General features: G+C 41.1%; 1 protein-coding gene across 1 annotated transcript in view; it reads right to left on the minus strand.

The window, feature by feature from the left end:
• Positions 1-24,146, minus strand: part of SACM1L (SAC1 like phosphatidylinositide phosphatase) — a 66,528-nt gene that overhangs the window by 6,109 nt on the left and 36,273 nt on the right. The window contains exons 5-17 of the mRNA XM_061128829.1: positions 21,719-21,868; positions 20,695-20,754; positions 19,866-19,899; positions 15,025-15,126; positions 12,883-12,968; positions 12,009-12,095; positions 11,446-11,514; positions 9,137-9,220; positions 6,168-6,262; positions 3,049-3,187; positions 1,045-1,114; positions 857-929; positions 37-130 (exon numbers count right to left, since the gene is read on the minus strand). Of these exons, the coding sequence (XP_060984812.1) occupies positions 37-130; positions 857-929; positions 1,045-1,114; positions 3,049-3,187; positions 6,168-6,262; positions 9,137-9,220; positions 11,446-11,514; positions 12,009-12,095; positions 12,883-12,968; positions 15,025-15,126; positions 19,866-19,899; positions 20,695-20,754; positions 21,719-21,868 (1,143 nt within the window). The remainder of the gene's footprint in view (positions 1-36; positions 131-856; positions 930-1,044; positions 1,115-3,048; positions 3,188-6,167; positions 6,263-9,136; positions 9,221-11,445; positions 11,515-12,008; positions 12,096-12,882; positions 12,969-15,024; positions 15,127-19,865; positions 19,900-20,694; positions 20,755-21,718; positions 21,869-24,146) is intronic.

The raw sequence follows: 24,146 nt of genomic DNA on the forward strand, positions 1-24,146 counted from the left end.
AAATAACCACAAATTAGCATCAGAAAACAAACTTACTTGTCTAAATCCATCAGAAAAGTTGTTCTTGTAATACCGTATTAATGAGTTCCAGCCATCCATTATAAGTCCCAACTGAGTTCTCTTTCCAGTTCTGGTTAAATAAGAGGTTAAGTTTTGAGTTACAGATTTGCATATTAAATTCTCACACTGTTTACAGCCAATAAGTATGTGGTATGCAGATAAATTATAAAGATTTCTTTTTTAAAATTCCTGAATATATAAAGAAGACATCTCACAAAAGAAACCAGTAGTGAGTCCAAGAAATGTGCATCCTCTTTCTAGAGCATTACCACAGGAGACACAAAGAGGAAACGTGCTCAGTTCCACTCGCAAAGACAAGAAATAAGAAGAGAAACGCATAGCCCAGGTTAAGTGGCATAAAGTAAACAGACTAGAAATCTTATCTTGCTCCCAGAGAATCCATACAGCAGAAAAAGATCCAACCACATTTGTAACAAATGCAACACATCCCAACCTCTCACTACCCAGTACGGTCCTTCAAACCAGCCCCAGCATCACGTGGGCACACAGTCTCGGGGTCCTCCCCAGACCGGCTGAATGGGCCTGGGGTGAGTCAGGTGCTCAGCAGGCGGTTGAGAGGAGCTGAGGTGCCCAACCCCACTGTGCACCAGAATCACCCAGGGACACTAAGAAGCCACCGGCGCCGGGGCCTCATCTCCCCCGAGTCCCAGCTTAATGGCCTGGGACGAGGCCCAGGCACCAGTGGGAGCTCTCGTGTGAAAGTCGCCCGAGCGGTCTACCATGCACCGGAACAGTGCACCCCTGGACCGGAATGTGACTTTGGCGCACGGCTTACCTGGTAAAGTCAGTCTTCAAGGCACCAGTGCCTGCATACTGTTTGGCACAAGCATTTGCATTGTCAGCCCAGGCTGTGGGGGAAAAAAAGGAAAAATCAGTTAATAATCATTGACAATCAATGCTCTAAATCCAAAATATTTATTTCAAAATTTGAATAATCTTGCCTCTGTTCAAGAAATGACCTACCATTTTTGTAAATCTTCTCAAATTCATCTTGTTCTTCAAGCTTTTGTCCCACATGCAAAACTCCTAGTCTCTGGAATAAGAATCATACCCACGTTTACATGTTAACAGATTTCAGCACATGTGATTTAGGAACAAAAAGCAGAGTCTCCAGAGTCTCACGTGGTTGCTGGCTGCAGGCGGGAGGCGCTCTCCTTGTAGGTGGGGACCACAGCCCTCTCCTGCTCGGCCCGGCTGCAAACCCTCTGTCTGGGCTCCCATCTGCCACAGCCCCTCTCTCCCCTGAGCCCCAGACCACAGCCCCAGCGGCAGGACTGTGTAAACCCAGAGGCGGGGCAGAGGGAGAGGCGGGGAGCACGCAGTCAGTGCTCCCTCCTTCCCTGCCGCCCCCCAACCTCCCATCACCTGGACCCTCTACCCGCTTCACAACTCAGCACCCCAGACTGCTGGCTCCACACTTACCCCTAACCCAGGGGCCCTTTGAGAACTGGATGAACGCTACCTTCCTCCCTCACCACAAACTGCACCGAAGCACAGCCCTCTGCCTATCATCTCACAGGACTCCGGCAGCCTGAGTCTCTCTATGGACTCCCCTTTGGAGTTCACTGACCACAGATTAGGGACTCCCGCCTTGGTCTTGTTTCGGACCCACAACCCTCTTAGAACCACTTATCTTCACTGCTCGCCTCCGATGACCCTTCCCTCACTCCCCCAGTGACTGGCCCTCTCTGGAAGGGGACAGGCACAGCTGGAGGCCCCAGGTCAGCGGGCCCTGAGGCTGGACAGGCTCCTGCCCGAAGGCTCTCTGCAGGTTGCTGAGCTTTTATAGGACTGTTTTTAGCATGTAAATTAGTTAAATACAGATTACAGAACCTAGTCCAACAGATTTCTGTTAACCAGCCTTGGAAACAACCAGTCCCAATATGGTTTCTACTGAAAACTATCCTCTGAAGTAAAGCCATCAGACTGACAAGGACACAGCATCACACAAGCTAGAATACTCAAAGGCGGTGACCACGCCTTCGGCAAGACCACGTGAGGATTCGGGGAGGTGTTTTACTCCACAATTCTTCCCAGAGTCCCACAGAATTGCCATAAACAGAGATGAATGCTTCCAAATAATTTAGGCAGGAAATCATTTGGGATGCATTTTGTTTGCTCCCTACAACCACCACCACTGAGGTCTGGAAATCTAGGCTGTATGTATTTTTAGCTCCATATATAAACAAAATAAACTATTTATACCTACTCTTTCTCAACAACACAGTCACACTGGTGCAGCAAAGCTGTGTCACAAAGTATTTACCTGGGTGTTAACATCCCTTGCCAACAATAAAAGAGATGCAAACAAAAAAACCTAGAGGTACTACTCTGTACTGTTAGAAAACCTTTCTAAATAAAAATACTTAATGCTAGCAAGATTCTTTTGTTATTGCTGGCTGAGTGCAAAGTCGCTTCAGGCATGTCAAACTCTTTGCAACCCTATGAACTGTAGCCCACCAGGCTCCTCTGCCCATGGGCTTCTCCAGGCAAGAATACTGGAGTGGGTTGCCATGCTCTCCTCCAGGGGATCTTCCAAACCCAGGAATCAAACCCACATCTCTTATGTCTCCTGCACTGGCAAACAGTGCCACCTGGGAAGCCCCTTGGAAAGTATAAATTCTCTTTAACCCAGTAGCAGTTAACTCAAAGGAAATAATTCAAGCTAATAATATTATACACAGGTGTATTCTCTACAATCTTATTTATAAGCCAAAAATGTAGCAACCTAAATGGCTTACTGAATTACAGCACAACAGTACAACTCTTAAAAAACTATAATGTTAGAGCAAAATAGCAAACTTTAAAACTGTATACACACACTGACCGTGGTCATGCACAAACTACACCCATGGATGCCAAGACACAAAACCACAAAGAGCTGGGTTAGGGCGGGGGCATATGAATGTGTTTTATTATTGGTTTTGAAAAATTCTTTACTTAATAAAAGAAAAAAAGCATGTGCACCTGAAGCTGGGCCTGAAGTGACCGGCGAGCCAGCAGGCTCTGGATCACGTTGGTTCTGTCCAGACAGTCCATGCAGTTGCTGCGGAACACGCCCTCCTGGGTACTCAGCACCAAGCCGGCTGGGTCCACTAGAAAATAACTAACACATATTTGTATAAACACTCTCATACCAAAGCCAGCCAAGTGGTCTTCCCAACCCAGGGATCGATCCCAGGTCTCCACATTGCAGGCAGATTCTTTACCAGCTGAGCCACAAGGGAAGCCCAAGAATACTGGGGTGGGTAGCCTATCCCTTCTCCAGGGGATCTTCCCCACCCAGGAATCGAACCAGGGTCTGCTGCATTGCAGGCACATTCTTCTCTGAGCTATCAGAGAAGCCCTCCCACTAAGGACAGCCCTCTTATAACACAGGTCTATGTCAGAAATATTATTAAAGCCAGTAAATTAAAGGACAGACAGGAAATGTACAGTTCAGGTATATTTGATGACCAAAGACCAAAAGGAAGTTTGAACAGAACAGACAAGACAGACTCTATCTCAAAACAACTGTAGCATCAAGGTCACTTCACCCAACAGATGTGAAGGAGGAGTTGGGAGTTCTGTAACAGATGCGATGGGCAACACCATGTCTCCCAAGGCCAGAAGAGGGCTTCCTTTGACATAGTGCATCTATGGCCCCTTCCTCAGTCCCCTGTGCTGTATCAGAACTCGAGTTGTTCACTAAAAATGAACATGCTTGACCTTCACTTTTAACAAACAATTCAGAAATAAACTGAATAAGATCTCTAAAGAAAGGATTGGATATTGTGCATTAAAAACATTTTAAAATCCCTTCTTAAAATGGCTAACATATGCAAATAGTGCACAGTTTATGGAGTATAATAGGGTATTATTTGAAAAATCTGTTTTACTTTCTCTCCTGAACCACCCAGATGTCTGCACTGGAGCCAAACACAGTACCAGTTCCTGTGGTTCCGTCAGTTTTAACAATCTGTTCAAATAATTCTATGAACCCCCATGTTTGACAACATATAGTGTGGTGGTAAAGAGCACAGACTCTGCCAGCAAAGTTTGCTAGCCTTAGTTCCTAGGCAAGTTACTAGCTGTGTAATTTTAAGTAAATAACCTAATTTCTCAGAGCCTATATTTTCCCACCCACAAACTGGAGACAGCAGCAGCACCAATAGGCTGCTCTACAGTTAAACGAGATCATGTATAATGCACATAAAGTGCTCGGCAGAGTGCATGGGACAGAGAATACAACGAATACTAAACAGTATTAAATTAACCACAATTATCCCCTAAAATCAAAAAGTGAAGGGGAAATACAACAGACTCACCACAGGCTAAAAATCATGGCCTTAAAAAACAAGGGCTTAAGGGATTTCCCTGGCAGTCCAGTGGTTAAGATTTCATGTTTCCAATGCAGGGGACACAAGTTAGGTCCCTGGTCAGGGAACTAAGATACCATATGTCAGGATGCCAAAAAAAAACCCAACAAAAACCGGCTTAAAAGAATGTGTTTAGACTAAAGATATACAAGAGGTTCATTCCAAACCGGTGAGGTTCAATTAGAGTATGTATATACAGAGTGCATGTGAGTGTTGGCATCCCATTACTACTTATAAAATAAATACTTCATATTTTATAAATATTACTTCTTGAACTATAGAACAGGTCTAAGAGATAAGTATTATTATCTCCACTTTCCAGATGGAGAAATCAAGGCTTGCCCCTGTCCACACAGCTAATAAGAGGCAAACTGAGATTTCCAACACTCTGGGTAGGGTCCCAAAGCCCAGATTCTTTCCACTTTCCCCTAAATCCCTGAGAACAAATGTGAAGAGAGGTCTGAACGTCACAGTTTCATGAAAGGGGTCTACTGTCCCTGTGGAACATGCTGACTGCAATGGACACAGATTTTGGCGTCAATCTCTCCTTCTTTCTTAACTCTTGTGGGGCTGTGATTAACAGGTGAACTCAAGGAAATACCCCCCCCGACAATGTTTCTCTACACCCCAATAATGATATAGGTCAACCCCTCTACACTAGCTATTCTCAAAACAAAACCTCATGGGGAAGGGGTGGAGGTGGGGGTAAAAAGCAGATTAAACTAACTATAGCTGGGATTAATGGAGAAGGAAATGGCAACCCACTCCAGTGTTGGCCCAACCCACTCCCATTCCAGGATCCTGGCCTGGAAAATCCCATGGACAGAGGAGCCTGGTGGGCCACAGTCCATGAGGCTGCACAGAGTTGGACATGACTGAGCGATTAGCAGCAGCAGCAGGTATTACTTAATATGCATAAAAACATATTTTTCTTAAAGCTGAGCAAAAGACTACAGGAGAAGCTTTACTATGTTACCCTGAAACTGAAATTAACACAGTACGTTTGGCTTGCCAGGATTAGAACTACAAAGGCAAAACCAAAATGAGACTAGTTTCCAGATTCCTACTTCTGGCTCTAAAACAGGTAAAGACTGATATGCATAGAGTACAATCCATCTGTGAAGCCACACAGTAATTAACACCTTAACACACATAAGTACCATAAAGATATTTAGACCCTTCGGTCCATTATCCCACCCTGAAGAATTTAACAATTTAACAGAAGTAAAAGTATATTTATACCCAGTGATTCACTGAAGCACAGTATTTCAGGGAAGGAAGAGAAAAGGAAATGAACCAGCTGCCCGATGTGAAGAAGAGCACTTAGCTAACTGTGCTATGACACAATGGAACACAGCAAAGCCCCTAAATGCTAACATTACAGAGTCTTGGTAGGTTAATGACAAAAAGTGGTAACATATTTAGTGAAAAGAACTGAACATAAGACAGCAGCAAACTATCTTTAATTGTGTAAAAATTTATAAATGTGTAGAAGATAATACATAAAAATATGAAAATACCTAGACTTGGGTCGTTTTTAAGAATTTTAAAATACTTAAAAAAATCACCAAGCCTAATCTTTCAGAAAACAAAACTAAAACTGAGAACAGACCAGTGCTATGAACCTAGTGAACTATATGTGTAGGTCTGCTGGATCATGCATAACATATGATTAATGTATGCACCTATCTCATCCCTCAATTTCCACAGAGAAGTAGCAGAGCTTACCTTAATTCATCTTGCATTTCTGCTACCTGATCCAATAAAATACTTAGCCGATCCCACCTCATATTTTTACATTCCTTATGGAAGTCAAAGGCAATGTACCTAACAAAACAAAAGATATTCAGAAAGTGACTAAAAATTAATCATTTTTCTTTAATAATGCCTTCACAAGCTGATCCTCCTCTCTAAATATATTTCACCTAGGAACATACATTCACTCTGGGTTTACCACTATACACACACACACACACACAGAGGCATGCACAGATATGCTGACCTTCTCATGCTCATATCTACTGAAGGAAAAAAATACACACTTGTGTCTTTACATGTTTTTCTAGAGGCCCTAAGATAGGAGTCAACAAGCCAGCAAAAGGCTAGAGACGTGAGCTCAGGCACAGCAATGAGGCATGTTAATATAAAGTAGCCTTGGCCAACTGAGTTATCCACTGTGTATTTATTCTCTGCCCCTAGGTGCCAAGAATAGGGTCCCTTTCTGATTTTCCAATCAATTAGGATATTCCAAATGGTCAAACTTGATTCAGGCCAAGGAGGGCTGGACTGGGTTGAGTACTAGAGGCTGTGAGAAGAACAGAGACAGGATGGCCCCTACTCCGGTTGTGACTTGTTTCATCCTGCCAAAATATTCACTTTATCAAATATCCACACATCACACACACACGTGGTAGAGAGAACTTTCTAGTCTGTCAATCTGTAATGGGTTGTTTTCAGTTATCTGATATTCAAGAGGCATAAATCTCAAAGTTGGAACACATCTAACAGTGAAGGTGTCCTCCTAGGAACTCGAAAATGCTGCCCCTTGAGTGGGGGAGAAAATCATTAATCAACTCCCAAAAGTCAAAAGAGGAAGAAGAACGCAAAGAACCTGGGCACCAAGGTACCTGAAGATTCTCACACAAGCCACCTTCACCCAACTTCCTACTCAAGCATCAAGTCAAGTCATGGAGGAGGAGGACTAGAAGGACACTACACTCTCATCTACAGAGCAAAATTCAGATTAGGCGCCTGCTCTCATGTGACCTCCTGGCTCCAATGGCTGAAGGGACAGGGTAGGACAATACAGAGTAGGCTTCCAGCAGGTCCAGAGAGCGGTTCTATCACCTCAGCGGTTATCTCAGGGCAGAAGAGGGGCCTTAGACACCAGCATAAAAACAGAGGTTAGCCAACCATGCGGCCTTGTTGTTGTTGAGTCGCCTCCGACTCCTGCGACCCCATGGACTGTAGCCCGCCAGGCTCCTCTGCCCATGGGGTTCTCCACACTGGAGCAGGTTACCATTTCCTTCTACAGAGGGGCCTTACACGTTAGCATAAAAACAGACGTTAGCCAACTGTGAGCTAGACTTTGGGCAGACTGAGAGTGGGGGAAGCACTTTCAAAGGCAGCTCCACTAAAACTGGTGGCATCATATTTAGTTTTGGAGAGCTCTGATCATGGCTATAGACTTGTCTGAAGAATTTAAGTGGCTCATTAGCACCTAAATGCATTTGGATTCTTCAACTTACATCCTTCTAAAATTATGTTTGTGTCTTCTCAGAGTATGTCTTACATCACTGTATTTCGGTAACAATAGCTTTAGGGTTTCACTTCTTAGCAGAAGGAGCCTTCCAAATGCACTGGAACACCAAAAGCACAACTTTAGACTGACATATGCCTCCAGTTCTCAAAGTTAGCTTCTGCTGCAAACCCTGGAGGCAAGACTGCCTACAGAAACCCTCTGAAGCACTGAAAAGGTCTTAACCAGGGGTGTACCCAGCAACCAGGAGATAAACTTTTGCTAGAATATATGATACATGCTGGGCTTTAAACCCACAGATTCTGATTTTTCAGGTCTTAGATATATTCTGAGTAATTCCTCTGAAGATTTTAAGGCACATCTTGGATAGGAATCACTTGTCTGATTCATGCAAAGGATGTTTGGGCAGGTTCCACTGTGAGAAGGCAGAAATGTGCATGAAGCAAGGGTCTGAAGAATTTGCTAGAGGTTTTGAGTTGGACAAAACAAACATAATTTCTTCCCCAAAGGTTCCTTATGTCCTATTTTTGTTTATGTTTTAAAATTTTCTATAGCTTAAAAAAAATTGTTCCCAAATAACCCAGTACCATTTCTTTGAAAGCCTTCCCCACTGCCTGTGACCACTTCCTACCTGAGTACACCCCCACCTCCTAGCCCAGTTTCTGGATGCAGGACGCTCCAAATGGGCTGACTCATCACCCTGCACACGTCCACAGGGCAACTACTACTGTTTTAGGGTCCCTCTCTTTTCTGACAGAGCTACAGAGAATTTCTAACTATTGTCTGGTGACTTACAGGAGAGACAAGCTGCCGCTCCAGACAAGGCCACCACACAAGAGTAAACTGCTCCAGCTTGTGTGGGGTCAGGACCAGGCAGACGTGAGTAACTTAAAGACCCAATGGCTGTGGCAACACAAAGTCTCAAGGTGAGGATTTTAACCACAATTCAAATTAAAACTCAACTGTTCAATTATTCTGTACAAATGAGCTTATTTATGTAGAAAACAAACTTACGGCTACCAGGGGCTATGGGGTGGCGGGGGATAAACTGGCAGACTGGGACTGATACATACACACTACAATACAGAGAGATAAAACTAGTAAGAACCTGCTGTGTAGCACAGGGAACCAAGGAACTCTACTGTAATGGCCTATATGGGAAAAGAATCTTAAAAAAAAAAAAAGTTGATATATGTATAATTGATTCACCCTGCTATATACCTGAAACTAACACAAAATTGTAAATCAACTATACTCCCAGTAAAAATTGAAAAAGAAGTTATCCTGCAACATGAATTATGTCAGAGAAAATTTCAAGCAAACAAAATCACGCTTTGAAAACAACCAACTGAAATATGTCTAGAGAGAGATCTATGTACTTGAATCTACATGAAGTGCACATCTAACCTGAAAAGCCCGACAACAGATTTCTAGTGAGGTACCTGATCATTCCGTTCCCCAAGGAAGACACCATTGTGGCAAATGCCTGTTCAAGTGGCTTCTCTGAGCCCTTCTGATTTACCTGTAAAAAAATTAAAACCACCATAGTTTTAAGTTTAATTAAAAGGAGACAGTGACATCAGCAAAATGGCAGACTGTGAAGCTTTAAGCTCTTGTACCCTCACAAAAACATCAGAGAAAAGAGATGCTGTCTAAACCAAATTTGTAGGAACTTTGGAAAACAATTGAAGGTTTTTAGCAACCAAGCAGATGTCCAATCAAGATAAAGCCATCTTCAAAACTGGAGGCCAATTTTGCAGCATTTTTCCTGCCCTTACCTTACCCTTTCTCCAGTGCAGGGACAACCTTAGCTTAAGCAGCAAGTTCTCAGCCCCTCTCCTCTAATTGGAGGGAGAAGACGAGAACTTATTTGCAAACTATTGTGTATGTTTTGTTCTGATCTGAAGGAGTGACTCGGCAGTCTCTGTCCTGCATAAACGTGAACACAGGCAGGGAAAGTGGTAAACACTGCTCATGTAAGCTGCAAGAGGACTACAAACTAACAAATAGATGCCTAGGGCAAGATATTTCAGGTGGTGACATAAAAAAGACCATCTAAAGCCTGCAGAAGCAGCTGGGGTATTAATGATAACTCTTTGGGAAAATAGGATATTAAAAAACAGCCACATTCATGGAGGGTTTTAGAAAGCCATGTGCATACCCAAGCAAGATGCACATTCTGAAAAATCCTAAAAAGACCTTAAGGCTTCACCTCAAGCTAATCCCTAGGTTCAGAGCAAGCCTAACTAAATATGTGAAGGACTGCTCCACCACAGAACCAGTCAGCAGAAATTGGGAGATGGGTTTGTTCTCTTTTTTGGCTTTTCCTTTGTCTACTTCAGGTCCTGATACTCAAGGAAATTTCTATCACTGTTAGCTGACAAAAGAATAGAGACTTCAGTGAACATACACAAGGAACATCTTTGCAAAAATAGTCTGGAAAAGTCTCAAAACAAATGAATTACTATAGCATTCAACAATCAAAACAAAAACAAAACAAAACAACAGAAAACCCCTAGGAAAGAAGAATCTGACTTTCTGAGTTACTGTATTATGTACATCCAATGCCCTGTTTTCAATAACAACAAAATCATAAGGTATACCAAAAAAAAAGGAAGACAAGGCTTAGTTAATGAAGAAGGATAAATTGATAGAAATCGTCTCTATAGAAACCTTATTTATAAAGAACTTTCAAAATAACTGTCCTAAATATGCTCAGAGCTAAATGAAAACACAGACAAAGAAGTAAAGGAAATCAGGAAAACAGTACATTAAAAAAAAAAAAAATGAGAATATGAAAGAAACAGAAATTACTCTAAGGAACCACACGGTAAGTCTGGAGTTGAGAAGCACAAAAGGGAAACTAAAAATTCACTAAAGGAGTTCAACAGCACATGTGAGCAGGAAGAAAAAAGAATCAGCAAACTTGAAGACAGAACAAATGAAATAATCAAGTTGAAGGAGCAGGAAGAATCAGAGAACTGAACAGTCTAGGGGACTTGGGACACCACTGAGCATACAATATATTCATTATAGGAGGCCTAGAAAAAGGAGAGAAAGGGGCAGAGAGGTTATAAAGAGAGAAAATGGCAAAACAACTCCCCGAATTTGATGAATATATAGAGATCTTCAAATCCAAGAGGTATCCAATCTCCAGATATGACAATATCCCTGGGTTGGGAAGATCCCCTGGAGGAGGGCATGGCAAGCCACTCTCGTAATCTTGCCTGGAGAATCCCCGTGGACAGAGGAGCCTGGTGGGCTACAGTCCATGGGGTCACAAAGAGCTGGACATGACTGATCAACTAAGCATAGCAGACCTGCCCTAACAGAAACACTACAGAGTCCTCAGCTTAAAATGAAAAGGCGCTACAAAGTAACTCAGAGCCACAAAAGAGAAACAGTCTGCTTAAGATAAACAAGACACAAAGGAATAAACATTACCCAATATAATGCAGATGAGGCACTTAGAACAGGCAAATCTACAGAGACAGAAGCAGAACAGTTTACCAGGAGTTGAAGTGAGAGGGATAATAGAAGGTTACTATTTAAGGGATACTGAGTTTTTGTCTGGTATGATGAAAACTTCTGGAAATGGAGAGTGGTGATGGTTGTACAACACTATAAAATAACTTAAGGCCACTGAACTGCACACTTAAAAATGGTTACAATGGTAAATTTTGTTACATTAAAAAAAAAAAAAAAGATGCTAAGGTTTTGTTCCCCAAGAAATATAAAGACACATACCAGATTGATTATGACTTGTTTTCCATAAATAATTATTTGTGAATCAAAATGCCTTTGGAAACCGTCCATCTAGAAAGAGGGGGGAAAAAAAGTTATATATTTTACCAGATTACAAGAATACTTACAAGATGTTTAAAAGGATCTCCTTAAATGTCCTATCTCTATATTCAAGAGAATGACATTAAGCTGTCCTCTAGATATTCTTAATACCATGTAGTAAGTAGTAATTATAAGCCATTCTACTCTGAGCTACAATATTACTATTTTATTTCAGAGCTTAATCTCAAATAGAATACACTAAATATTTTGAACAGCATAAAGTTGCAAATCTCACTGAGACCTCTAAAATCAAAATTTACTGTGACGTTCAATTTGTTTTTCCACATTTTAATATGCCATCTATACAGTCTCTTGGTTTAGAGGTCCATTCTGTGCCAGAACCAAGGAGAAAGGCCTCAAAGACACTGAAGCCTGACTTATGAGGAATACATGCTCTATATGCAAATTATAATTCCAATAAGCTTCTATTCATAGTCAAAGAAAATAGCATGGAAGATACACACATGATTTGCTACTTTGTTGATCAGTGGCAATGGTTTGTACTTGAGGTTTGGTCTTTGAGACCAGTAAAGTGGTATTGATCCTCGAGTCTACAAAAAAATAGAGAAGATATGTAAAAAGAAACATATGCACACACACTTGTTTTTCTCAGCTTTCTGTCAGGGGTGTGTAAGTATCAATGACTAAAAAATAGAAAAATAAACATATGACCTATTAACTATGAAATAAATTCATGTTTACCTGCTCCTAAAGTCGTATTTTGTGGGGAAACATTTGGAAAGGACTTTTTCTGATTTTCCATACATGTACTTGTGGACAGTTGGGCTTCTCCTAAATTCTAAAATAAATAAATTTATCTACAAGTAAAAATTACCAAGTTATGTCTGCTATATAATTTGGCATTATAATAAAAGGAGAAAATTGCTTTATTCATTCTCAAAAGATTATCTTTATGAACTTAAAAATATTTTTAGCCATTAATGCTCTCCACCACCAAGTGATCCACTGCTCAGGTACTATGTCACAATGAGGTGCACGGCAGGTCACGTCAGGCATAAGCCAGCTGCCTGTGCTGTCCTCACTGCCCTGAAGAAGTCTGACGGGTTAAGCATACAGATGCTCCATTTCCACAACCCCTGCACCGCCTACCCTATCTCTTCTGTAGGGATTTAATTCAAGGGCCGGAAACAGAGGAAGCTGAGCACCAGCCAGCTTAACGCAATATCCTTGTTCTGGGTGAACTCTGTCCACATCATAGATGGCAATATTACTTTTAAAAGGAGAGAAAAGGAGATAAACTCCAACAACATAACAGGAAATCACAATCCAAGCTGAGACGACCAGCTGGCTGGCTGCCTCACAGACGCGGTAACTTGCCTGTACAAACGAAGCCCTGCTCCCACTGTAGTGCACAATTTGTTCTGTTTCTACAAAGTTGGCTGCATGGCCTTCGGAATCAATTCCTGAATTGGAAAAAAAAATTAATTTATTACATAACGAAAACATAAGAAACTCGCTAATTCACTCTTAACTTGAAGAGAATTAAGTCAGTTCAAATTAGTGGAAAAGAACTTTCAAAACTAAATTTCAAACAAATGCAGAGTACTCCATCAGAAAGCTAACAGACGCTTGCTCATTTACATGGGCTTAAAGGCAGTATTAAGGACCTATTAATAAACAAATGATGTTGACTGCTATTTACTATATCAATTATTTATATATACACAATTCCCCTAAAAGTGTTTCTCAAACTTTGTACATACATCTTTTAAAGAAAAAACAAGTTTTCAAAAATCTCTGAGAATATATTATGACATAGATCCCAGTTTGAAAAACACTATTTTGGAAGTTAAACCCTATACAGTATTAAATGCGAATGTGGGCCATTTTGTTAATAGTTTTTGTTATAATGATGCAAGTAGCCCAGCAGATGCTGACAACTTTAACTATGAAAATGAAAGCACAAAAAAATTGTATATAATCCTACAATTTCTAGAACTCCATGTATACACCCCAAAACACTAATTTGAAAAGCACTGCTCTTATTTAGCCTTGATTTAGTTAGTTCTTTCAAATGTTTGAAGCATTACCTTCTTATATTGTTTACATTATCTATTTTAACTAAGAAAAGTTTGCTAAAAATAAGCAAAGGCAATAAGCAAAGGCAATTAGTGCCCGACTCAAATTATCAGGAAAAAAAAAAAAAAAGTAGATTTTTAACAATCTCAAATACTTAACATCCTTTCTATCTGACATATTTCTAAAACACATAACACTGAGGTGTAACATATAATATCACTGTTTTTGTTAACATATTTACCAGAAGGGGAAAAAAATTATGAGTCAAATCAGCAATAAAATGCCTTTTCAATACCTTCTAAAACCACTTGTTGAAGCATGGGCTATACTTGGTTCTGCCCAGAATTTTCATTAAGGATAATATGTAGTTATTTTAAAAACTGAGATTGAGAATAAGAGTTAAGAGAGTGTTTATGTGTGAAAGAAAGGATCTTTAAGAAGGGATTTTCAATATATATTTAGTTTAAAAAAACCCAAGGTACGAGAAAATGTACACAGTATACAACCACCGTCTACAAAAGGAGAACACACTTGCAGGAACATAAAAATTATCTGAAAGATAAGAAACTAACAACAGATCAGCTGGTCAGGGGTAAGATGCAGCAGATACAGTCAGAAAGGAGAAATATTTTTTAATTGCATATCTTTTTATATTTCTGACTGCATTGCAAATTTAAAGCTTTTAATTAAAAAATATGACTCCATCCAAGACAATCCAGATATAAAGGCATTGCTAACTTTAATCCTGGTTCTATAACCTTGGGCTGGTAACTCACTAAATGTCTTTCTTCCTCTGCTATGCTAAAGATTAATGGAATGACTTTTACGATCTCCTGACCCAAAACTTTCATGATTTACCATAGAGTAAATCCATAGAGTTTTATTTTGATATACTTTGGCTTAAAAAGATAGATTCAGGGAAACTTCTCTTCATAATGACAGTAACTTGTAATACAGATTTTAATACCCTGGTTTAAGCAAATTAGCATGTTGCTAGTACAAAGTCTAGAGAATAAATGCTCGAATGTAAATCTTAAAAGCTGAAGGCACAAAGTCAAATGGCTAGCTTTATACATGCAAAGAAACCAAGAGCAATAAAAGAAAATGCTTTCTGATATGGGTTTAGGTTACACTATAGTGATTTCAGCTATGCTTTCAGACATTCAGCAAATAACATGATCGGTCCCTCTTAAAGCCTTAAGCGGCAGTCTACAGCGTCTCATGAACAAGGCAATGAATGTCACTGCAGCAGCTGTGGTAAAGCACAGAAGACCTACCTAATTATTATAAGGAGGCAGGAGACAAACATTTAGCGAGGCTATCAAATGATAATGAAAACAAATAAAATACACAAGGTTACATTCATGTCACCAGGAGACAAGCACTAATTAGAGACAGATATAACCCAGTACCAAATCGCGCTGACAAAATTCATCTCACCTCTCACATAATAGCGCACACCAGCTCTGAAACAACTCCTCCTCGAGATGAGAATCCAATCAAAGTATTTTCCATTAATAGAACATGAGTGCATGGTAATAACTCAACTACATTAAGAAAAATACAACATGTGGAGAAATCATATGTATTATTTTCAGATGAAATTTGAATCTCTCTACCCTAGTTAGAAAGACTCTGTCTCTAAACGGAAAAAAAGCACAGAGAATATGCAAGTCTTTTTGTTTCTGCATGAGTATTCACAAGCCTTTACTTCTGATTGTGAAGTTCTATCAAGTCAATGACCCTATAATGACATATTCAGTGTGTTTAAGGGGCTCATTAGAGTGTCTCTATTTATACAATATGATCTCCTTTCCCTGACAGTCCCAACCACCCTGTAAAAGTAAAAAATTACATGCTAACCACATCACAAAAAAATCACCTTTGAGTGAAACACACACACACACTTAAAAACAGATTAGCCTTCAAATGAGAAATGGAAAAAAGACTAGGCAACTGAAGTTTATGTTAGATATATTACATACATAATTACAAATAAGTTGGTAAGCATATGAAGATTTATAGGTCAAACTGTAAATTAAAGATTATTCAGAAGCAGATAATTAAAAATTATCTCCCCCTTCCTCATGTGTTTGGCATATATAAAACATTTTTTCTTAATATAGTTTGATTCATCCATTATAAGCATAGTATCATAATAAAATATCTATAAACCTACTTTCAACTTCCAAACAGTATCAAAACCCTGAATCTAACCATCTGCTCCTTGATCCCATCCAACTGTCTACTCGCCCACAAGGCTTGTGGAGACCAGTCTCCTGCCTTTTTAGTGTAATCCCTGATAGCTCAGTTGGTAAAGAATCAGCTTACAATGCAGGAGACCCCAGTTCGATCCCTGGGTCAGGAAGATCACTGGAGAAGGAATAGGCTACCCACTCCAGTATTTGTGGGCTTCCCTTGTGGCTCAGCTGGTAAAGAATCCACTTGCAATGTGGGAGACTTGGGTTTGATCCCTGGGTTGGGAAGATCCCCTGGAGAAGGGAAAGGCTACCCACTCCAGTATTCTGGCCTAGAGAACTCCATGGGGTTCCAAAGAGTTGGACACAATTGAGTGACTTTCCCTTTTTCATAGGCAACCATGACTTAAAAACACACAGCCTGTGTTATAAGAAGGGCACAACACTCTTAATATAACTCCAAGTCCTTGTTTATGCCCCTAGTAAGGACCTAACAGTCATCATTACTGCATGAAGCAGCAGTTCGGTCCTCTTTGGTGTCATATGAAATCTGGAAGGACCGTATCACAAAAGCCTAATTCTGCTGATGCAACTTGCAGTGTTCAGGGTCGGCTCTAACAGTGGTGCTGTGGATATTCTGGTATACAGAGGGGAAGGCCTAGTAAATTCACAAGGAAATGCTAAATAATTTTCAAAACAATGGTACCGAATGACACTAAAATATTAATTTTTTTTTTTAGCAATATGAATTTCTAATGATTCATCCTTCTCCATCACCTGGTATCATCAGACTTTTTTTTTTTTTTTTTTTTTTTTTTTTTTTTTTTTTTTTTTTTTTTTTTTTTTGTGATTTTTTTTTTTTTTCTTTCTTTTTTTTTTTTCCCTTTTTTTCTTTTTTAATTTTTATTATTATTATTTTTTTTTTTCGTATCATCAGACTTAATGACTCATCTTGAGCTCCCAGTTCACAATTCTTTAAAAGCACAGTGCTAGAGAAGACTTCAAAGCAGTTATTTATGCATTCATTGGCTCAAGTTATCTCTTTGGAGCAGGGCACAAAGATGAATCAGACAGGAGCCTGCCCTGAGAGAACTGAGTAAAGCATGGAATATGTCTGTTTTAGGAATCATTTTCTTCTGATTACAAGATGACTATCCTTCCAGAAAGCATGGAGGGGACAAGAGAAAAATAAAGTCATACAGAAGCCCATCATCATAACACAAATTTTAAAATGTCAATGTGTTCACTTCTAATCTTGTATCAATTAGTGACTCCCAGGGCCATGCGCTCCCACGTGGGATACACATTTCACATGCTGTCCTCAACTTCTGACTACTGCTCACAGCTAATGGCACTGCTTCCAATTTCAGTGAGAAAGTAACAGCCACCCACATGCCCCCACCACACCTGCATCCCCACCGGCCTCCACGCCCGCACAGCCGCGCCCCTTCTACCACAGCGGCTGGGCTGGACAGTCCAGCGGGGGAGCTGTCCTTGCCGGGCCTGGGACCTGTGAGGCACCCCCTCACACTCAAGGACACTGAGCCAGCACGGGACTGTGCTCCCACCTTCTCCAAACCCTGTCTTCCCGGGATGTGGTAAGAGCCTCCACTTGGGGAGGGAAGTGAGGGGAGCAGGAGCATAACCTCCCTCTCTAATGGTCCTCTCTAACCGACCAGCAGCACATCCGCTGAGGGACCCTCTGCTTTGGGACACAGCTTTCACTTGGCTGGTTCTCCTCTCCCTCAGCGGCCTTTGCTGGTTGGTCTTCATTTCCCCAACTTTGAATCTTAGAGCCACTCTGTGTGACTCATCCTTTGCCTCACTCACTCTGATGCCCCGCTTCAAAGGCCCCGGCCCTCTGTCCTCACTGGGGCCAACAGTCCACGGCTCTAGCACTGACTCACGACCTAGAATCCCCTGCAGGCTGTCTTCTCTCCTCCACACCTTTTTCTTCTCTACATACCTTTCTCCCTTTGATGCTCTCATCCCGTAGCTTTGAATGCCATCTGTACCCTGAGGACTCGCAAATGTATGTCTCCAATGTGTACTTCCCTCCTAAACTCCACTTTCATTAATCCATGTTTCCCTGCCATCTCTACTTCGATATTCAGAGACACTTCAAGCTTAACATGTCCAAATAAAGTCCCGGATACTCCAGCCTCTCTCCCAACTCAGCTCTTCCCCACCTCAGTGCATGGCTTCCTTCCATTTACTCTGGCTGAAATCCTTAAGATGCATACTAAACCCTCTGTCCTTCCCTGTGTACCACAATTTGTCAGAAACTCCTTTTAGTTCTACCTTCAAAACATATCTGGAGCCCGACCACTGTTGATCACCATCACCTTCCATCCAGATTACGACAACAGCTCCTAACTCCCCCTTGTATCCCCTCCCCGCTCCCCTTTGGCTTATTCGCTCCACCAGGGTCTGAGTGACCCTGTCCGACCATGCCGATTCTCTCCTCAGATCCTGAGCGTTCCTCCTGACAGTTAAGGACCCAGCTGCTGAGGGCCGGCAGGACGCGGGCCCAGCCCCCAGCTCCCACCTGCCCCGTCCACTCTCTGCCCCAGGAATGCTCCTGCCATGGGCCCTCTGTTCTTGTTGGTCTCTAAGTACACGGAACATCTGACGACAGCTCTAGTCAAAAGTCAACACTAGACAAAGAACAATGCAGGGCTTCCCTGGTGGCTCAGTGGTGAAGAAACGCCCTGCCAACGCAGGAGACACAGGTCTGATCCCTGGTCTGGGAGGATCCCACAAGCAGCGCAGTAACTAGGCCCGCGCTCCAGAGCCCAGGAGCCGCGGCTATCGAGGCCCGCGCACCCCGGCCTGTGCTCAGCAAGAGGCCGCTGCGATGAGGGGCCCGCGCACCGCAGCGAAGGGCGGCCCCACGCGCTGCAACTACAGAAGGGCCTGCACACAGCAATGAAGACCGCCACAGCCAAAAACAGCTACGTTTAAACACTGTTTAAAAGCCAACGTTCAGCTTCAGATTTAAGGCTAAATGGATAATCTGTTTCTGTAGTCTCATTTACCATTATTTGCCCATTCACAATCTCATTTTGGAATTAAAAAACACACACACAAACAAGTGGCCCAAATCCTTAAAGTGCTACCTAAATAGAACATTTACTACTATTTTACCCTTAGGAGAACTTAGGAGAGCTTCAGGGAAAAAGCAAAACAAAACCAGAATAAACAAGAGCTTTTATCCTGACATTTTCTGATTTCTATTCCCTCACAACTGTAGAAAATCTTTCCTGCATTACTATTTTCTGCTTTTACATATAATAAGCATGATAATTTAAGGAAATCATATTAACATAATGAACAAATAAATCAGACTGCTGTGTCAGCTCCCAAGCTTCTTTGGGAGTACTTGAGAGAGAGACCCCCTCAATTTCTGCAAGCAGAGTCCCGATCTCGGGAGCTCACCAGCACACTGTGTGGACCCTGTAACAGCCAGCTCAGTCTGCTCCCTATTTTTATTAACATGATGATGTCTCTGATGAAGACGTTTTTAAAATGAACTTAAAATTAGACAACCATTACTCATTCTGTACTAGTACCATACCTGCCCCGCAAGCATCACTCTTCGTAAAAACATCTATGTTTCATTTTTTCTGGGGCTATTTCAAATGACAAATATAATTTTCAATTGTAATTCTCCTCTCCAAGTTGCTGGTCACCCTAGTTATTGAGTCTAACTTTTTTAATTACTAAGAAAATGTTCACTAGTCAGGCTAAAATTACTCTTGTTTACTGATACAAAGTCTAAAAAGCCAAAACACAGTGGACATATTTCTTCTTTTAACCCAGGAGCCCCAGAATTCTGGGAGAGAGAGAACATGATTCAATCCAAAGAGGTCATTCTATTAAAAAAAAAAAAAGGTCATTTACAACCAATTTACAATCAGTATTCTCAGATTTCATGTTAATAGGTTTGATTTTATTATCAAAAGCAGTATCTACTAATTCTAAAATACCCTCCTCAAGTAACAGTTGAGACTGTCTTTAAATCTGCCTTATAATATTTAAATAAAGACTGCCAGAAAACTAAAGAGTAATATGTAAGGATACAGCCATGTAATACCGGAAGGGCAAACCGATGGACCTGAAATGAAGATAATGTTTAGGAATAAATATAATTTGATAATAATAAAAAGAAGCACTATATAAAAAAAATATATTTTCTAATGTAACATTGCCTTTTCAATTTAAAAAATTTAAATATTTGCTGGAATCATTTGGGCTTGAACATTCATAGATTCTGGAACACTAACAAGACCACATGAAGGGTCAGAATGTTTATCTCTGTCAGTTTTAGCCTACAACAACTGCACTCCTCCAGGCAGTTCAATCTACTTTCCCCCAAAAAGCAAAGCAAATGTCAAGAAATGAAGCCATCAGGCAAATCTATTTACCTAGATTCCATGCATTACTCTTCCGAAGTGGGCCTCCGTGTTTAAACCTCATTTGTATAGACCAGTACAGAGGAAGGTGACATCTATGCATGTCTACCCTGGGTGACTGAAGGGAGTCAGGGTCCCTTACAGACACAAACGCAGAGCTTTCCACTTGCCTGGGGAATTAGCTATGGTCCAATTTCTACATTATTCATTTTCCGAGACCTATTCTCTCTCTCTTCCTTACAGAAAGCAATGTTATTTTTACTCAGATATTTTTTCCTGTATTTAAGGCTTCCATTGAAGATCAGAGTAAAATAACTAGGCTTCTTCAACCTAGAATGATGTGAGAGGGTGGATCTAGTTGAAGTCTACAAATTTATAAACAGTTAAATTAGGTTTCTTTACCAAAATCTTTAGTGATTAACTAGCCATTATGTAACATATATTCAATTACAACTTGGACAGTGACAAATAAGCTGGTTTTATTTAGTGTACATTACCTCTGGCTGAGCAGAAAGTTCTCGGAGAAGATGACCATTCCATACAAACCGTTGATCTGCCTAAGAGAGAAGTTTTAAAATTAATGTGGGCTCAGTCGTGTCCAATTCTTTGCAACCCCATGGACTGCAGCATGTTTCTGTCCTCCTGCAGACTCCTCTGTCCTCCACTATCTCCTGTAATTTGCTCAAATTCACGTCCATTGAGTCAGTGATGCTATCTAACCATCTCATCCTTTGTTGCCTCCTTCTCCTTACATCTAAGCCTACATATAATTTTACGAGTAGACTATTATAGGCTTCAGTAAGTCAGTCAACTAAAATATTGATTTAGGCTGAACTATATAAAATTATCACTTTTATGGATCAAAAATGGTCAGTTAGTGGCAATTTCATATGGTCCAAGCTAACAAAAACTGACGCAACTTTATAAATGCTATCTGCCCCCTAAACATATCTATTTTTGTTAACAAAAAAATATCAAGGCAGCAATTATCTAGGTTCCTGAACAGCAGAAATTTCATGTTAAGACCATCTGAAGTCTAGTTTTAAAGATATGTTTAATTTTTAAAAAACGGCGGGGGAGGGGGAATCATAAAAAAACCCACACTAAACAAAAGCATATTTTCCAAGTTAATAAGTTGTTATTTTCTTGTTCTAAAAGCTACAGAAAGAAGTTCACCTCTTAGAACATTAATTTTACAAGCACAATGGTGTTGCTAATGTTCTGTTATACCACAGACCACTGAGAGCTAGGACATGACCAACATGTGTGTTCAAGCTAGATTTCTGAAAACGCACAAATGTGGTTCTTGATCCTGTCTGTGAAACACACTTTTTTTGGGATCTTGAATTTGGAAGTGTGATGTCTACTTGAAACATGGTATGTTTTCAAAGCTCCATACATGATCCTGATACAGCCAGGACTGAGAAAAATCAATATATATTTTATGGATGAAATAGAGGCATGCTCCTAAAAATTAAAAAATAGATTAAAAATTTTTTTTAAATAGAAGATTAAGCTTACCCTTTCCAAGAGACTCATTTCCTGGAATTCTGGACTAGTGTTGGAGAGCCGCTGCAAAGTATGGGTCAAATCATATGTCGTTGAAAAGTAAAACCCATCCATACTCAAGACATGGTTCATCATTGCAAGGAAAGTTTTATTATCTTGTAACTGCAAACAAAGGAGAGAACACAGTCTATCTTATCCTTGAAAAGGAATCGGCGTGATCAAAGGGTCAAAGTAAAAACCTCTATGTCAAGCCCTGTTAAATGCCATCAGCCCAAAGACTGGATAAGAGGGATGCTCGCCACTTCCCTAGGACCGGGGACAGTTCCTGACACATGGACAATGCTCAAGGGCACAGGGCATTACAGTAACTGGTAGGCAGACCTCCTTCCCATTAGCATCCTTCACAGTTTTTACTCTAAAGGGCTGAAGAGGTAGTTTAATAAAACATTACCACCTTAAGTTATGATCTACTGAGTCTCAGATACTTTACACAGATTCTCTGTCATGTTCCCAGAAACTCCTTGCTAGGTTAGCATAATTATCCTTATTTGACAGAAGAAAATAATCCATGTGGGGCCCAGTAACACAAAGGGTCAATGACAAGAGAATAAGTCCGTCCTCATTCCTAAGACACTTTACTGGTTTGCGCTAGTTGGGAAGTCAAACGGAATTCTTTAAAAAAAAAAAAAAAAAAAGCAAAAAGGGAAAAGTCCAGGAGAGAAAGCAGTGGTCAAGGCGGTAATGAAGGAAGACCTTGAGCTCACCTCCTCCCACAGGCACCAAAATTACAACTATTCACAGAGCAACTGTCTTTGAAAGCAACCTGAAGACTGGTAGGGCATATTTCACAGCTAAAGATATAAAGAAGGAACCATGAGATGGGTAAGAGGGGTGAAGACCTGGTATTGTCAAGACTCACATCCTCAGGTAGGTGATTCACAAATGGGAGGATTATCACAGCTGCCGAGGTTTTTCCCAGTGAGCAAGGGGTCTGAGCCCTAGGTCAGCTCCTGAGGTCAACGATCTTATACCAGCAAGACAAGCTCCCAGAAATATTTGGATCTGAAGGCCAGAAGGCCAGCAGGGTTTGTGTACAGAGCAGGACAACTGCAGAAAACAGAGACTCTTCTCCTAAAAGGCCCATAAAGAATCTCACACGCTCCAAGTCCTAGCTTGGACGCATCTGAAAGGAGCCGGGGTGAGACCCACTGAGTGATCTTGGCAAGTCTCCTGGAGAGGCAGAAGGCAGCTGGGACTGCCACTGTGGATGGAGAGGCTGGCAGCAGCCACTTTAGGGAGCTCGTTCTACCAGAAGGACAGTGGTGCCAGCAGGCCCATTCTGGAATCCTCCTCAACGCCTCTTAGTGTGGGGGCTTATGTGCCCACAGCTGGCTGGCGACGGTGCTGGGACACCCCAGGGCAGACGACAGAAAAGGACAATGAAGCGAAGGCCTGGTTCTTTGAGAAGGTAAACAAAACTGATAAATCAGGGGAAAAAAGAGGACCTAACTAAATAAAATCAGAAATGAAAGAGGACAAATTGCAACAGACTCCACAGAAACACAAAGGACAGAAGAGATTATTACAAACAACTATATGCCAGCAAAACAGACACCCGAGGAGATGGATACATTTCTAGAAACAACCTCCCAAGACTGAATCAGGGGGAGATAGAAAATATGAACAGATTTACTACCAGTAATGAAACTGAATCAGTAATTTAAAAACTACCAAAGTCCAGGATCAGACAACTTCACCGGTAAATTATACCAAAGAGTTAATGCCTCTCCTAAACTATCTCAAAAAACTGAGAGGAAGGAATGCTTCCAAACTCATCCCATAAGGCCAGTATCGCCCTGACACCCACATCAGATAAAGTTATCACACACACACACACACACACACACACAATCATAGGCCAGTATCACTGATGAAAACAAACGCAAAATCCTCAACAAAATATCAGCAAACCAAGTTCAACAACACATTAAAAAGATCATATGCCATGATCAAGTGGTACTGAGCCCAGGGATGGGAAGACAGTTCAATATCCACCAATCAAACAATACACTACATTAACTGAAGAATAAAAATCATATGATCAACACATGCAGAAAAAGCATTTTACAAAATCTATTATCCATTCATGATAAAACCTCTCAACAAAGCATGTGTGCTGTGCTTAGTCGCTCAGTCATGTCTGACTCTTTGCGACCCCATGAACTGCAGCCCGCCAGGCTCCTCTCGCCATGGGGTTCTCCAGGCAAGAACACTGGAGTGGGTTGCTAGGCCCTCCTCCAGGGGATCTTCCCAACCCAGAGATAAAACCCAGGTGTCCTGCATTGCAGGCGGATTCTTTACCATCTGAGCCACCAAGGAAGCCCATGAATACTGGAGTGGGTAGCCTACCCCTTCTCCAGAGGATCTTCCCAACCCAGGA

Source organism: Dama dama, chromosome 24 (genome assembly GCF_033118175.1).
Source record: "Dama dama isolate Ldn47 chromosome 24, ASM3311817v1, whole genome shotgun sequence".
In the NCBI taxonomy this organism is placed as follows: Eukaryota; Metazoa; Chordata; class Mammalia; order Artiodactyla; family Cervidae; genus Dama; species Dama dama.